This window comes from Crinia signifera, chromosome 11 (assembly GCF_055691185.1).
Source record: "Crinia signifera chromosome 11, ASM5569118v1, whole genome shotgun sequence".
Classification (NCBI taxonomy): Eukaryota; Metazoa; Chordata; class Amphibia; order Anura; family Myobatrachidae; genus Crinia; species Crinia signifera.
This window is the reverse complement of record NC_139227.1, coordinates 81,214,708-81,231,784: the sequence shown is the minus strand read 5'-3', so window position 1 is coordinate 81,231,784 and position 17,077 is coordinate 81,214,708. Positions and strand designations below refer to the sequence as shown.

Sequence of the window (17,077 nt, the reverse complement as noted above, 5' to 3'; positions counted from 1 at the left end):
AGGGTCATCACATTTGCTGTTACGTGCTATATACATTGGAATTATAGATGTTTAGTGTCCAATGCTATGGTCTAGGTCAGAGTGACTTTGAACTAATGTTTTGCTTGTAGCCGAGTTCTGCTTTCAGATCTACATAGCATGATCTGATTAAACTAAAGTGGGCAGTACCTCCCCAATTTTGGAAGACCTCCTGAGGAAGTGCAGGGGAAGAGGCCTGCCAATTGCAAACTATAGGACATGGATTATCTTGAGCCTTGGGCCCTCATTCGAATTGACCCGCAAAGCTGCAAAATTTGCAGCTTTGCGGGTCATCAAAACGCCGCACGCACAGCGAATCTCCCCGAACGCATGCGAATGGACGTTTTGCAGGGTTCTTGTACGGGCACCCACATAACTAGCGCATTTCCATGTGAACGCCCATGAAATGCTGGAAGCTCCCATGGGCAATAACCCGTAGCCGCTGCCCCACTACCCCTGCCCACACTGGGCTCATTGGAAAGCCCCCTCAGCTACAAAATGGGCCTATTTGTAGAGTGGGCCTGGAGCTATAGCTCCATCAGGCCTATTGTTAATCCGGCGCTGATCATAGGCCTTGTTGACTCCTCTCCTCTCCAAATGTAACGTTTATGGTTGTGGCCAAAAAGTTAAATTTTGGTCTCATCACTCCAAATGACTTTGTTCCAGAAGTTTTGAGGCTTGTCACTGTGCTGCTTGGAGTATTATAAGCAGGATGCTTTGTGGCATTTGCGTAGTAATGGCTTTCTTATGGCGACTCGACCATGCAGCCCATTTTCCTTCAAATGCCTCCTTATTGTTCATCTTGAAACAACCACACCACTTTTTTTCAGCGAGTCCTGTATTTCAGCTGAAGTTATTTGTAGATTTTTGTTTGCATCCCAAACAATTTTCCTGGCAGTTGTGGCTGACATTTTTGTTGGTTTACCTGAACGTGATTTGGTTTCCACAGGTCCCTCATTTTCCACTTCTTAATTAGAGTTTGAACACTGCTGATTATCATTCTCAATTGCTTCGATATCCTTTTATATCCCTTTCCTGTTTTATACAGTTCAATTACCTTTTCCCGCAGATCCTTTTGACAATTCTTTTGCTTTCCCCATGACTCAGAATCCAGACAGGTCAGTGCAGCACTGGATGAAAGATGCAAGAGTCCTTCAGGAGACCAAAAACTCACTGACCTTTTATACACACACTGATTACAAGCAAACAGATCACAGATGAGGATGGTTACCTTTAGTAGCCATTTAAACCCATTTGTGTCAACTTGTGTGCATGTTATCAGGCCAAAATCTCCAGGGTATGTAAACTTTTGACCAGGGTCATTTGGGTAGTTTCTGTTGTCATCATGATTTAAAAAGAGTAAACACAGATGTTTGACAATAAATGGCTTCACCCAACCACTAACCACGAGTGAAAGAAAAGTTTGTGAGTTATCATTCATAATCCCTGACAAATGGCCAGAAAAGCACAAATTCTGCTAGGGTGTGTAAACTTGAGCACAACTGTACATGACAATACACACAGATTCCTGTGCAGTGCTAAAAGTCATAGGATCTGCATCAGACCTTTATTATCAATTTAAACCATTTTTACTGGACTCTCCCATATGGTTATACAGCATTCTATATAGTCAGTGTTTACACATTCAAAGGCAGCATTATGTATTTATAATTTGATTATTAAAAAGCCTTAAGTTGGGTCTGTAGCTTGTAGCACAGACTGTTCAGCAAATAGTGACAGCTACAGATAACTCAGACAATGGGGGGCGGTGCAGTATAAAGTCATATTGTGTGTGCAGGTTCAATCCTCTTTTGGTCAAATTATGTGAAATCAGAGGCTGCAGACACTCTGTAAATCCTGTAACCATGGGGCTGATACAGCCACTGAGCGTCAGAGACACGGTGTATAGCAGTTTGGAAGGATGCACAAAATATACTACCAGTAATGGCATATACTGATCACTGCCATGTAAGTTCTGGATCTTAATTGCTTCAGCATCTCTTTTCTCTATCAGGGGCCCATTTATCACAGATCGCATTTACAATTAGATCTGGGCTGAATGTTACCGCCCAGGATCGCAATTTGAAAATGTGATCCAATCAGTGGAATGTATCATTCCTGACATGCAGGGGACAGGGCTCCGAAAGGAGCCCGTCCCTGCGATGTGCTGAGTTGGGCGCTGGGGGGGTCTGCGCATGCGCTACTAGAGCTGACCCCCCGCCAACCCCACTGCCCTGGCACACACTGCAGAGTGTATTCCATAGGCTACAACTGGCTACTGCCATCTCAGAATTGCGGTAGTCCAGGGATGCGAAGCGCAGCTGGCCAATGTTGATACATTAGGCAGCTTCGCATCTCCCATAGTAACCTATGGGGGATGCGGCCGGCGGCGGTAAAGGAGGGATCTCAGAAAGGATTGGAGATTCCCGCTGCGGTCTCTCTTAATAAATTCAATATGACATGGACAGGCAGCTAACATCCGATTATGTCAGCTGCCACCCCCCACCCCCCACCCCCACGTGCGTCATGACTGCATTACCATATGTTCGCCCTGCGTTTTTTGGGAACGCCCATTAAATGCATATGCTGATGTCCCAGGCCAGAACCACACCACCCTCTCCACCCAGATCGCCTTCCAGTAGGGGCATTCCCGGGTGAAGTTTGGCCACACTTCCAACACCTGGGCTCTTGGGCATACCTTTTCAGAGCTCCGCCAGCCCCTTGGCTCGGGGGCAGCCCCCACCTTCGAGGGCACGCGGGGGAGCAGGGCTCAGACCTTCGTTCTGGCCCGCCGGTCCTCTGCTTGATCCACCCACAGGGCCAGCTAGCGCAGCAGGGTCCTCTTGGCGTCCCCTTGCAGGGTATCGAGGGCCAGAGCCACCTGTTTGGTGTCAGGTACCCGATATTGACGGTTGGCACATGACACAACACACAGATACAACACAACTTACCCTCACCGAAGGTGTCCCGGTTCCCTTGGGGGTCCTAGCCCCGGCACCTGAAACACACTATGGGCCTAGGCAGCCTACAATTGCCCTGTGGTCTAGTCCCGCCTACCCACTCTTGTGGCCTAGCGCCACCTAAACAGGCCTCTGCAGAGGCGACACGGTGTGAATACAACTGAAATACAGCCTATCTACGGATTAAACACAGTGGACCTACCGATGAAACATACTAGATGTGAGCTAACTATGGGCACAGGCGAACGACAAAATACAGGCTAAATACCAGCTAAGTGCAGACTAACTACACAGTACAGGCTAAATTCAAGCTACATACAGGCTAACTACACAGTGCAGGCTACATACAAGCTAAGTACATGCTAACTACACAGTACAGGCTAACTACAAGCTAAGTACAAACTAACTACAAGCTAAAAGAACATAATGAGGAAGCCTCACTGAGGCCTTACCTTTTCCTAGCCCATGCTGGGCCTTGGTTCTCCTCCTCAGCTGGGCTGTTTCCGGGGCACTCCACTCCCATTCAGTCCCTGTCAGATCTGCTCTCCTTGTCCTCCAAGTGGGGGATGTCTTACATACCCCTCCGCAAAGGCTCCTGGGGCGGGGGACATCACGGTGCCGGGCCAGGCCGCGCCACATGATGTGGGCGCAAGTGGTGGTGCGCGGCCCTCGGGCGGCTTCCGGTCTCGGGACTGCAGTAGGGATGGCCATCGTTGCCATATCCATCGATGGTTTCCATCGATGGCAATTCTGCAACTGGCCATCGATAGTGCTAAACTATGCAATGGATGACCATCGATATTTTTACATATCGATGGTCATCCATTGTGTTTGATTGATTGGCCCACAAAATGGTGGGCAGGGCTTCGCGGGTGTCGGGGGCGGAGCTATGCTCCGTGTACCTGCACTTTGAAAAAAAAAAGTAAAACATTGTTTTGCTGTGCCATTGATAGAGGGAAACCATCTGGTTATCCCCCATCGATGGCAAAAGTATTTGACATTGGACATAAACCATCAATGATTTCAAATCATCGATGGCCATCCCTAGACTGCGGCCGGGGGAGGGGGCGCCACTGTGTCCTTCCACACTTGCAGCATCTGCACCAGGAGGTCTAAGCCGGGGTCTAATATTAAGCCAGAAAATATATCTTTTAAAACTGAACCCAGCGAGCACACCGTACAGGACACCACCACTGTCCAGTGGAACCCCACTAACTCCCTGGTGTCCTTGTGAAAATCTTCCCCGATGCATGAAAATACAATGATGTACAAAATATTTACAATGTAGAGGAACGGGCCAGCTGCTAGGGTTACATCTTAAGAATTATAATGTGGAGTAAACAAAGCCTGTTTTACTCCCTATTTTGTGCAGCAGATTTGTGATGGCGTCCGGTGTGTAGAATTGTCATTCGCCGTCTGAAACAATATTGTAGCGACAACCACATATTTAGTGACTGCATAATTGATAAGTCTATAGGTGCCCACACATGGATACATATCAGATCCAATTCCATATCTATAGAATTTCCTCTGAAATTCAAAACACCCCTGATCATGGCCACACACAGAATGATTGAATAAACGATCAGAGGGTTTTCTCAATCATTTAGTGTGGCCATGATCAGGGGCATTCGGGTCTGCCACTCCGCACCAGGCCACCGCATCTCCACCCCTGGGGGAGAGGGGGGGAGAGGGAAAGGGAGAGAGAGGCCGGTGGCAGGCAGGAGATTTCAAATGAATAGGGCAGTCGCTGATTGGCTGAGAGAGCTCTCTCAGCCAATCAGCATCCGCTCCATTCCTTTGAATAGGGCGGCTGTTGATTGGCTGAGAGAGCTCTCTACAAAAAAATTAAATGCGATACTAAGGACACACTATGTGTAGCCAATTTCCTCCTGAATATGTTCATATGCAGAGCTTTTTGGGAAATACAGTATAGGAAATCGCTGAGAAAGTTTAAATTAAAATAACCTGCAAAATTGATAAACAGAAGCCATACAATAAGCTCTATTTGGAAGTTTACTGGACTATAGTGGGTAGAACAGTGTTACAGACCATGAAGCAGACAAAAAAAAATCCCCACTCCTGTGTACCCGAAATTTTCTCAAGGCATTACACTACAGTGATTTGGGCAGGTTTCACCCGTTCGGGGGGAAGGGGGGGGGGGAATCAGATGGCCATACAATGCTGCCATACACAATCACAGTAGTACATGGCTGCCCTAAGACCTGGACTCCTGGACTGTTAAGATACATTGAAGGAAAGCCTTGCACATTCAATTAAAGTGGCTAAGTGCAATGTCACCACAGGAGGAGCTTTTTAGTAGACATCCTGCTATGTACTAATAAATCCCTAGTACTCAACATTACTAAGAACATAATGCCTGGACATTTTGGGCATTAGCAAAGTAATTTCAAAGATTGAGCAACATTTGTTTCAACCAAAATGGTTATTTGTTAATCAGTTCAGAGTAGGCCATGTAGTGCTGCAGTGTTGGAGTCTGAAGACACAAGGATATTTAGGATTCTCCAGCATATTTGCAGTCCCCATAGATCCAGTGTTACATACAGACCCAAAGTGAGACTCGCCTATTCACTGGCATTGAAGACTTTGAATGACAAGCATGAAGCTGCAGCTGCTATTTGGGAAGGAGGGGAATGCACCTTCTCATAGTCTACTATGATCAGCTCCATCAGATACTTTGCCAAACTGTGCTGCTCTGCAGTGACCCGAGAAAGTGATGCTTATGAACAAGTCTTCCATATCTACAAAACTCAACTAGAACTATGGGAACCCACTTATCGCCATTTAATTATATATAGCCCTTGTATGCTCATTCTCCATGGACTAAAGTGGCACCTGGTGAATATCGCCATGTAGGGATTATGCAGCAGACCAGCTAATGCAGACCACCACATCCTACAATGTTTACTGCCCTTTGTCATTTGTGTACGACAAGGCATGCTGGAATGTGTAGTTCCCTAGCACCTGGAGCAGCATACATTGCCCACACCTGCTGTAGTTTATATAACATTCATACTAAGCTTCAATGGGCAGGAACAGGTAAGGGTCATCACATTTGCTGTTACGTGCTATATACATTGGAATTATAGATGTTTAGTGTCCAATGCTATGGTCTAGGTCAGAGTGACTTTGAACTAATGTTTTGCTTGTAGCCGAGTTCTGCTTTCAGATCTACATAGCATGATCTGATTAAACTAAAGTGGGCAGTACCTCCCCAATTTTGGAAGACCTCCTGAGGAAGTGCAGGGGAAGAGGCCTGCCAATTGCAAACTATAGGACATGGATTATCTTGAGCCTTGGGCCCTCATTCGAATTGACCCGCAAAGCTGCAAAATTTGCAGCTTTGCGGGTCATCAAAACGCCGCACGCACAGCGAATCTCCCCGAACGCATGCGAATGGACGTTTTGCAGGGTTCTTGTACGGGCACCCACATAACTAGCGCATTTCCATGTGAACGCCCATGAAATGCTGGAAGCTCCCATGGGCAATAACCCGTAGCCGCTGCCCCACTACCCCTGCCCACACTGCTATGTCGAACGGGCCGTGAATAATCAATAGTGTAGGTGTGGTCTATCACACAGGTGAAGTCTCCTGTCTCAGGTCGATATATTTCTTCATATTTAGCAGCAAGGATCATGGAAATCACCCCCACAAGTTGTAGCTGATTTTTGGGAGCTGGGTGCTCCTGTAGAGTAGTTGAATGTTACATAGGCAAAGACATTTTCATTACAAGCTCTGCGCCCACCCAGAGAGCAGTTACCTGCAATAACCGGTCAATTATTCCAATAGTCACAAACATGGTTTCTTGCAACAAGCGGAATTTCATCCGCACCTGGACCAACCAGTCTACAAGGATTGTCACGTGTTGCCTGTGACCTCCTGGCCTTGGACATAGTTTGGCCTCACTGCCTGGGCATCCTAGAGAGCAATGGAACATGCATCAGATGATTATATATATATATATATATATATATATATATATATATATATATATATATATATAGATAGTCCCAAATTGACTGGCACTATTGTATAGGCAGCTGGATCTGGTGCTCATCCAAACAATGAAGTTTACAGTATCCCAAACGGATGTCACTCAGCAAAAAAAGCAGACAAAGAAGATAGTATCTTTAGCCAACGTTTCAGGGCTTTGGCCCTTTTATCAAGTCTTGATAAAAGGGCCAAAGCCCTGAAACGTTGGCTAAAGATACTATCTTCTTTGTCTGCTTTTTTTGCTGAGTGACATCCGTTTGGGATACTATATACATATACATATACATATAGAGAGGTGAGGCGGATCGGCACTCCAACACTGATAGATATATACCTGGGTGCCCTCCGGATCAGTATTGTAGAAGAAATAGCAGGCAGGCGGCGGCACTCCAAGGGTTTTTATTCGTGCAAAAAATCTCCAACGTTTCGTTTTTGCACGAATAAAAACCCTTGGAGTGCCGCCGCCTGCCTGCTATTTCTTCTACATATACATATATATACACACACACACACACACACACACACACACACATACATATATCATGTAGATCAGTGGTTCTCAACCTCGGTCCTCAGAGACCCCCAACAGTGCACATTTTGCAGGTCATTTCTTTAAATCTTTTAAAATGTGCCAGTGAGTAATTAGTGCACCTGTGTATCTGTGAGATGACCTGCAAAACGTGCACCGTTGGGGGTCCCTGAGGACCGAGGTTGAGAACCACTGATGTAGATTACAAGATGGCAGGCTGTTACATTTGAGGCAAAGCACCTGCCACATGCAGACCTTCCAACATGACCCATTAGGTACAAAATGCTCTGCTGGTGTATTCCCCTCTTAGTTTATGATTGCCACCACCGGTGGTGAAACACCTTTCTTATGAATGAAGTAGTTCAGCACATCTGATGGCAATCCTACATTAAGAGGGAAGTCCAGAAACAGAGCATTTTGTACCTAATGGAATGGGTCATGTTGAAGGGTATGCACATGTATATACTGTAGGAGCTGCTTAGTTCTGGGGATGGATAACAGGTCATGACAAGAGTACTGTATTTCTAGGCCCTGTAATCCTGCTTACTAATATATACATTGTCAGATGGCATGAAATGCGAAGACCAGACCTCCCACATTCCTTGTATACAGCTGGCATGTCTCAGCCTATTGGCCTCTCAGATGACATTTCAGCAGTGGTAAATGTACAGTAACCTACAGTAGGAACAACGACTAAACAGGCACACAGTATAACTTGTAAGTATTTAATGTAAGGTCAGTTCACATAACATAGAACCTGATAATAAAGGTCTGTATGCATGAGTGACACGTATCCATCACCGTTCTCATACTTTCACTGATACTCAAATATGTGTCTGGGTAATCTTATTTAAAACAAATAAGTAAATAAAAAAAGGAAGATTGTACAAAAATGTTTTTAAAAGTTTAATTATGCTTCAGCCAGCAGCTGCTTAAAACCAGGATAGTCTGTCCCGGATATATAAATGCAAAAGTGAAAGGAGGGCAGCGGCGCTTCAACAGTTATACATACATACATACATACATATATATATATATATATATATATATACACACACACACACACACACACACACACACATATATATATATATAGATAGAGAGAATCTATAGAATTCAATTGGACCGATTTTAAAAAGCATAAACATTTCATGATAAAATACAAAGGTAAAAAGCCAATCTTGATAATAGGTTATGAGCATTTATTATACCCAATTAGGGAAAATGTATACATCATTAACACGATAGTCTTTGGTTGTAAAGTTGTTCTATCCGAGTGGGCCGACGGGCCAACATTTCTTTCTTGTACAACAATGTTCTGACCTCTGTCCCTACAAGCCGAGAACCACACAAAATAGCATGGCAAAAGGACCTTCCAAACTCCAAAGCTGAGGAGGATTGGCCTGTCATGCAAACTAGAACCTCCAAGGCCTCCATTAGCGTAGCTACCAAAGCGACGTTATAAGGTTTATCCACGCTGGTACCGGGTCCCATCTCGGCTACATGCCATGTTTCCCTCGGCGTCTGACCTATGCTGGAGGAACTGTGGCCAAGTTGGTACGTTTTATCACACTTGGTGGGCATACCCAATAATTTAGACCTTTTGGGCTACAGTATGGTCACTGATAACTCTACTACTCAGCACACCCCTCACACAGTCAGCCACAGTTGTATTACTAAACACCCCATCCCCAAATGTCATTTAATTCCAGGACAAGCTTATTGTCCACATTTGTAATGCCGCTAAAACCTTGACTGCCAGACACTGGAAGTGTGCTTAGGTGCCATCTAAGACAGCTCTCCATTACTGAAACAATTTTGTAGCTTCAATGGAATACATTACTTGTCTACAAAATGACTCCGTCTCTACTTTTCACAAGATATGGTCCCCCTGGTGTTCCCTCAATTCCTCCCCCATCCCTGGATTCTGCTAACTACATTTTTTTTATGTTATTGTTAATCTGTATTTCTTTATTCAAACGTTCTTACACCAACTTTATCTGATGTTACAATTATTTGTAACGGAACTATCTGCTCAAGTGTATAACTGTTTTTCTCTGCAAAATAAAAAATAAAAATTTGTTTAAAAAAAAAAAAAAAAAAGAAGTTTTGTTCGTTCCTAGAACGCCCCAGGTAGTCAATGACTAATATCACATGAATATAGGAATTGCCGATTGTTCCAGTATGTCTCCTATTCTTTGTGTACAAAACCGGGCTGGGCAAATGTACAGTCCACCATAGAGGAAGTACTTGGGCAGGTATGGCAGTTGCAAAAGGCAGGATATTCCTTTCCAGGCACAGTGGATCAGCTGAGGATGGTGACGTATGGGGCTGGTCCGGATCAGCTCAAGGTCCAAAATTCAAGATGCAGGTAAGGTCTAACACGTTTCGCATTGTCAAAACAGCTTTACCAAAGGTAGCAGTGTGCTGTTCCCAGTTGCAGCCTACAGGAGTGCCCTGTGGCAGTATGCCCCATGCGGAAGGTACAGTACAGCCATGCACTGCAACAAGCTGTCAGACTTAGGGATTTATTCAATGCCAAATAGCGAGCAGCGCCGATAAGTCGCGGGTCAGTATTTAACCGACACCCCCCTTCACTCGCCATTTCCACCTCGCTGTTTTTCAGCGGTCAAAATGGTAAACCACGCCGCTCAGGGGAATCCTTGCTATCCTGACAGCGAGGATTTTACCAGAACATAGAATGCGGGAGCGGGGCTTTTCCTCGCTGTACAAACACCCCCTCTCCGCTGCTCGCATTAAATACGGTCCTTAATGGCCCTACGCATGTAGCGATGCTGAAGCGCTCTGAGTGATGCTACATTAATCAGAACGCTTCAGCATGATCGTTTGCACACAGCAACGTGTGATAAGCGATCTCTCAGGGCTAGCATTTTCCAGTGAGGACACTGGCCCTGACAGATTTAATCCCTGGGCAATAGCGACACGTGGGGCTGCGCATCGCTATGCCCCCTACACACGGAGCGATGTAGAGGCATCTAGCGAGATCCTAGAAATGCCTGTATAACGCTACATGTAAGCCCCATTACAGTAGATATGCCACCAAGTAGATGCTTACTACATGTTGAAATCGGTGTGTGTAAGTACTTATGGTGCTGAGTTTTGCACCTATTTCGTTTTATTTAAAACACACATTGACTTGACAGAAGAATTATGGAGTGCTGAATTAGTTGACCCATGAAGGTGTCCAGGAGCTTGGTCATCCCCCGTACAGCCCAGACCTGGCCTCCTGAGACTTCCAACAAATAAAGTGTAAAGGTGCGTACACACAGGGAGATATATTGCTCAGTGTATCCTTTTCATCAGCGACCAGAGAAAGCGAGGCCGATGAGTAGTTCCGGAGAATGTTATGCAACTCTGGGAGGGACGACACCGGGTCCGTCAGGAAAAGTAGGACATCGTCCGCGAACAAACAAATTCTATGGTGTGAACCATTAATGATTGGGCCAGTAAGGAGAGGGGAGGTACGGATATGTTCAGCAAGGGTTTCCGTCGCTAAAACAAACACTAAGGGGGAAAGTGGACAACCTTGTCTGGTGCCATTGCTAATTCGGAATAGGGAGGATAGGAAACCATTACTAGAGACTCGGGCACTAGGGGATGAGTAGAGATAAAATAGCGTGGAGGAAACGGCCTGAAAAACCATACTTAAGTAAGACTGCCTTCATGTAGCCCCAATGGATCCTATCAAAGGCTCTCAGCGTCTAGGGAAAGTGTTACCAGGGAGGAACCAGAGCGGATATAATGTTCTAAGACAGCCAGAGCTCTCCGGGTGTTACCTGGTCCTTGAGGACCTGGAACAAAACCAACTTGATCTGTGTGAATTAAGCTAGGAAGCAGAGGATTCAATCTATTCACAATTAGTTTGGCGTATAGTTTAATATCGGTGTTCAGCAGAGCTATAGGCCGGTACTTTTGGGGATATGAAGGATCTTTAATCGGTTTTAATATGGTGATAATACGGGCCTCATGCATTTCTGAGGGGAACGCACCTAGTGAAGTCCCTGACTCGAACACACGCAAGAGTACTGGGGTAAGGGTAGGTTGGAAAGCAGTGTAGTAATTATTTGAGAAGCCGTCTGGGCCGGGAGCTTTGTCTTTTTTTCAGCGATTTGACGGCGGTACGAATTTCTACCTCCATCCAGGGGGCGTTTAGAGAGTCGATGGATTGGGCTGAGAGGGTAGGGAGGGATATATTAGAGAGGAAGGCCGATGTGGACTCTGGGGAGGGCTGGGAGACGCTGTCATCCTCAACTAGATTGTAGAGACGGGCATAGTACTCTGCGAAGGCGTTGGCAATATCCAGTGGATTATTAAGTTTGGCACCGGCAGTGTTATATAGCGTTTTAGTTGAAGCCCTTATTTGTTTGCCTTTCAGTTTCCTAGCTAGAAGTCAGGATGCCCCATTTCGTTCTACATAGAATCTTTGGTTCAGTCTGGCAATATTTGCGTTCACCTTGCGTTGCGTGTAAGCCTCCAATTCAGTTCTGAGCTTCACTAGATCTCAGAAAAGGGAGGAGTTATTGGGATCTAATTTATGTCTACCCTCTAGTGTAAGAATTTGATTCTCCAAGGATTTCTGAGTCGCCCTTTCCTGATGCTTAAGTCTGGAGGTTATTTGAATGACAGTCCTACGTATTACTGCCTTAAGGGCACACCAAAAGTTGATAGGGGAGGTATCATCAGGGTCGTTATGTTTGAGGAAGTCATTCAAAGAGGCTTGGATTGTTTGTGTAGCTTCCACTGAAGACAATAGGAAATTATTAAATCTCCAGGGTCTAGTGGCTGGGATTTTATGGGTAAGGTCCCATGTTGCAACAAGGGGGGCGTGATCTGACCAAGTTATAGGGAGCATATTGGCTTTGCGAATTTGTTGTAAGGACCATTTGTCTAAAAACATATAATCTATTCTGGAGTATGAGTGGTGGACCCGGGAGTGGAAAGTGTAATCTCTCGTCGTGGGGTGTAAGGCTCACCAGGCGTCAAACATACTGAATTCCAATAATAGGAGCCCAAAGGCCTTAGAGGTGTGTAGTGAGTGTGAAGAGTGGGCTTGACCGACAGGGTCGGTTCTGTCCATTTTGGGGTCTAGTACTAAGTTACAGTCACCGAGGATGATTACCTGGCCTGCAGCTGCTTTTTGGACAGTGTTAAGGAATTTCCTGAAAAAGCGAAGCTGGCCTGTGTTTGGGGCGTATACAGAAGCTATGGTGACCGACTTGCCATCTAATGTTTCGGTCAGTATAAGATATCTTCCTAGAGCATGAGTCCTCAAACTGCGGCCCTCCAGATGTTGTGAAACTACAAATCCCAGCATGTCTTGCCACAGTTTTGCTATAAGGGAGTGTTAAAACTGTGGCAAGGCATGCTGGGATTTGTAGTTTCACAACATCTGGAGGGCCGCAGTTTGAGGACCCATGTCCTAGAGGGTCAGCAGTTTAAGAGGAAGAAATAAAGTCAATCTTTTAGCATTAATAGACATAAACTGCGGCATGGTTATGTAATAGGGGGGAATTGGCATAAGTGTGACCAAACATCATTGACATTTAAGCAGAGATAAAATAAATACCCTGTGAGGGAAAAGGGGGGGGGGGGGGGACTGGGGGGCATGGGAAAAAAAGTAAACAAACAGAAATAAATCTAGCATGAGAGTCATGTAGGCCACAAAACAGTGTGGCGAAAATTGTGGGGTAGCGGCATTGTTCACCACCAGGAACATTGAAAAAAAAAAAAAAAAAAAAAAAAAAAAGATACACTTGTCAAGAAAAAAATAGAAAAGTATATGTATATGCACATAGATACGTCAATATATGAATACCCATGTGACAACAAATGCAGTATGGTATACCACCCAGGAGGGACAGGGGTGTCAGAAGTCACTCAGTAGTGCAGAGTAATGGGGTAGCTGTCCTGAGCATGAAAGTAATTCCGAAAACATAGCATTTGCAAAAAACAAAAACAAAACGGCACAAAGAATGTCAACACACCCATACTGAGTAATAGTGAAAAGAAAAACATAGTTACGTGGTCCCAATTCAACACAGAAGGCCAGTGTCAGCAGCTGGGCGGTAAGAGTGGGTGAACCACAGTAAGACCAATGGTAGATGTTGGGTCTAAATGTAACCTTGACGTTTCTAGGGGGTCATTATTAAGGGGTTTTGGACCAATCTTGTCTGAGCGAAGATGCAGACTTCGGCGGGTCAGAAGAATAAGGGATTTGCCATAGATCTAGCATTTTCAGGCCTTCATCTAGAGAGCGTAGCACAGCCGTCAATCCATCTTTGGTGACTATTAGCTTGAAATAAAGCCCCACTTGTATGGGATGGAGGCTTGCTGTAGGGCTGTAGTGAGGGCCGAGAAAGATCTGCGTTTTGCAGGGTAGTTGCGGAGAGGTCTCCATATAGCTGCAGGGGGTTCAGGACCGAGGAGAGTAGATCGGGGTCCCGTGAGGCTCTTAGAAGGCGTTCCTTATTCTGAAAGTAGTGAAGCCTTAAGATGGTGTCTCTCGGGGAGTCATCCGGGGCGTTGCGTGGTTTGGGCAATTGATCGCATTCATCAATTAGAAGTTGGGAGGATGGAAGGTCCGGGAGCAATCTTTGGAACAGGTCCCTGGCAAAGCTCTCAAGCTCAGATGGGCGAATCGTTTGGGCGAATCGTTTCTGTGATCCCACGGATCTTTGTTATCACGCCTGTCCCGGTCTTCGATATCCGCCAGCTTATCATGGAGCATGGCTAGTTCAGATTGAGTCGCATCGTGGGCGGATATCAGATTGTTATGGGAGGTCACCATCTCTCCCATCTTCGCCTCAAGGTGGTCTGTACGGTCACCTAACTCATGTACATCCTGTTTCAGTTCCCGTATAGATGACGTTATGCCAGCATATGCCAGGGTGAGATAGGGGAAGCATCTTGGACAGTGATGGGCTCATCCAGAGAGGTGTCGACCGAGGGTGTGGGAGGGGTCCCGGCAGTGACTGGGGTACTAGGATGTGGCTGAGGGGGTTGTCCAGGGCGGCCTGCCATACTGGGAGATTTAGATACAGGCTTACTGGCGGCACTGCCGCAGGGGTAGGAGGCATCAGGGAAGCAGAGAGCACCGTCGGGGGCAGAGATGGGCGGGGAGAGAGGTGAATGGAGCGGATTGATGTGTATCAGCTGTGGTGGTGGGGAGTTACAGGCATATAGGTTAGGGCAGCATGTTGGAGGCTACAGGATCTTTATGTCAGCAGGGGCAAGCTCTCCAAACCCCAGTGAGAGCATGAAGCAGGGGGGAAGCACAGGCAAAGCTCGCAAAGTCACTGTATGGCAGTGTTACCTTACTCAGGCAGCAGTGGGATCCCAAGATGGCTTCTGATCCAGGCAGGGAGGGATTCTCTCCCTGCAGGTACTGTGCTCAGGCTCACCAGGTGGAGGGGGAGGCTTTTGGGCGTCTGGAGTGTTTCAGACACTCCGAGGTCCTTGTCCAGGGTTACCCTCCAAATGGGTTACTAATGCAGGGCTCCGCGCCGCCTGTACCACAGGGCCGGGGTCCGGGTCCCACCCCAGGCTTCGGCCTAGTATCAGGCCGCGATTGAGTGGGGCCCACAGAGAGACCTGCTGCTCTGCGGGCAGCGATCTGCGGCTCAGCGGGAGCCCGGGGGGGCAGCAGAGCACCCGGGTCTCTGGCCAGGACCGGCTGGGTGGGCGCAGGAGGTCACGAGCTCGGCCTTTAATATGGGATTCTGACTGTTAGAACGTCTCATCATTCAGAATACTGGTCCCTTTTTCACCCAAATCTACTGAAACGCAACAGCTAGAATTCAATGTTCTGCCTGTTGTCAGAAAGTGGCTGTGCTGCTGAAAACTGCCATGAATTACACAAGCCGTGGCAGTTTCCAACAAAACAGATCAGACTTGTTTTAAGTGGGATCTATTTTGTCGGAATCTGCCTTCAATGCCGGCGGAAAATAACCTACTGAAAACCCCCCATGGTCTTTAAATACATTTTTTTCTGCTGGCCACACTCACTGCTGCTTATACAGTAGTTAGAAGAACCAATTTTGTCAATTTGAATATTTAGCAAATAAGAATTTTTGCTCAGGTTAACGAAAACCCAAAAATAAGTTACACGACCGTTTACGGGAGATGCCAGGTTTATTCAGTGCTTTAGAACATACAAAAAGAATTTAAAAAACAGTTTGTAAAATGGCAATGTTACAATGTGGATAATGCAGGACTGCAGGTGCATTCCCGTTACAGGAGAGGAATGGTCGACGAAGATTCGTAGTTCGGGAACTGCTGCAGTTACTTTCCGAGCCTGCCCTGTAGATACAAGCACACATTAGTATATCGTATCATAAGTGACCAATAGCATTCAGCTTCATATCCTCCCTTTGCAGTATAATTCCAGTTTAAATGTTCATTAAAGCTCAACCTAACCTTCCATATAGCAATGACTCCCAATTGTGGGCCTTGAGACACCGCCGAGTAGTGGGGGTTATTCAGACCTGATCACACAGCTGTGAATTTGCAGGCTGGGGTGACTGCACATGCATACAGCTCACATGTGAGGCCATCCTGCAATAAAACCCAGATTTTTTTTATTGCTGGAAAGCAAACTCTGGCACTGCAGGGTTTAGTCAGACCTGATTGCTGGCTGGGCGATTATTGAACATATGCAAGGCAACCCAGTGATAACATCCCACAACTTTTTTTTTAGTTTTTTTAATCGCAAGCCATATGCATGTCGATTGACAGGAAGCTGGCATTTCAGGGGTGGTAACTGGCCATTTTTTGAGGAGTGTCCAGGAAAACACAAGCATGCCCAAGTGTTTTCCAGCCACTATCAGCCTGTTTCTATCGCACTGGGCAACGCAGACTGCGCACACACTGGGGAAATCATTCCATGGTAAACGGTTGCTAAAGGATTTGCAGCCAATAGCAAGGCTGCATAATTTATGCAAGCTTGCACAGGGTGGGATTTCCCTCTGGCTTGGTGGCAATTACCCGATCACAGGGCTCTACAAATTAGCAGCCCAGTGCTCAGGTCTGAAAACCCCCCAATGTGCCAACTAGTCTGCGTCATCAGTGCAACGGTGTGCCACATCTCTCCCCTCCAGTGGGACATAACTACCATCTGTGAAAGTCAGCAATACACCGCATGCAGGCATCTCCTATTCAGAGCTTTTGTTCCGCCTGCAAGGTGGACCAGGTATTAAAATTTGGTTCCTGTGACTAGTGCCTGTAAGAGGCTTCTGGAGGTCTCAAGACCTCACCCTGCAGTGACCTCTGACTACAGCAGGGATGGGGAACCAATGGCCCTCCAGCCGTTGCTGAACTACACACCCCAGTACTACATATGTAGACACTCTGCTTATAGGTGGAGCAGAAAGTTAGAGTTTTTATGGCTCTGCGCTAACCAATTAAGCTGCTCTTATAAAAGAAATTGATATTGAAAAAAAGAGCGCTAGTGATAATGTGTATGTATCATGCTATATTAAATATTACTGATTGGGATGATTTATAGATATCGAGTGGTACCTGTAAGGAAAAAAATGT

General features: G+C 46.1%; 1 protein-coding gene and 1 pseudogene across 1 annotated transcript in view; both read right to left on the bottom strand.

Annotated features, from left to right (window-relative positions):
- Positions 1-5,424: 5,424 nt before the first annotated feature.
- LOC146045077 (G2/mitotic-specific cyclin-B1-like) lies at positions 5,425-11,515 on the bottom strand (annotated as a pseudogene).
- A 4,139-nt stretch (positions 11,516-15,654) lies between these two features.
- TALDO1 (transaldolase 1) overlaps positions 15,655-17,077 on the bottom strand; it is a 33,899-nt gene continuing 32,476 nt past the window's right edge. Inside the window, exon 8 of the mRNA XM_083165385.1 lies at positions 15,655-15,841. Within this exon, the coding sequence (XP_083021511.1) occupies positions 15,824-15,841 (18 nt within the window). The 3' untranslated portion in view covers positions 15,655-15,823. The remainder of the gene's footprint in view (positions 15,842-17,077) is intronic.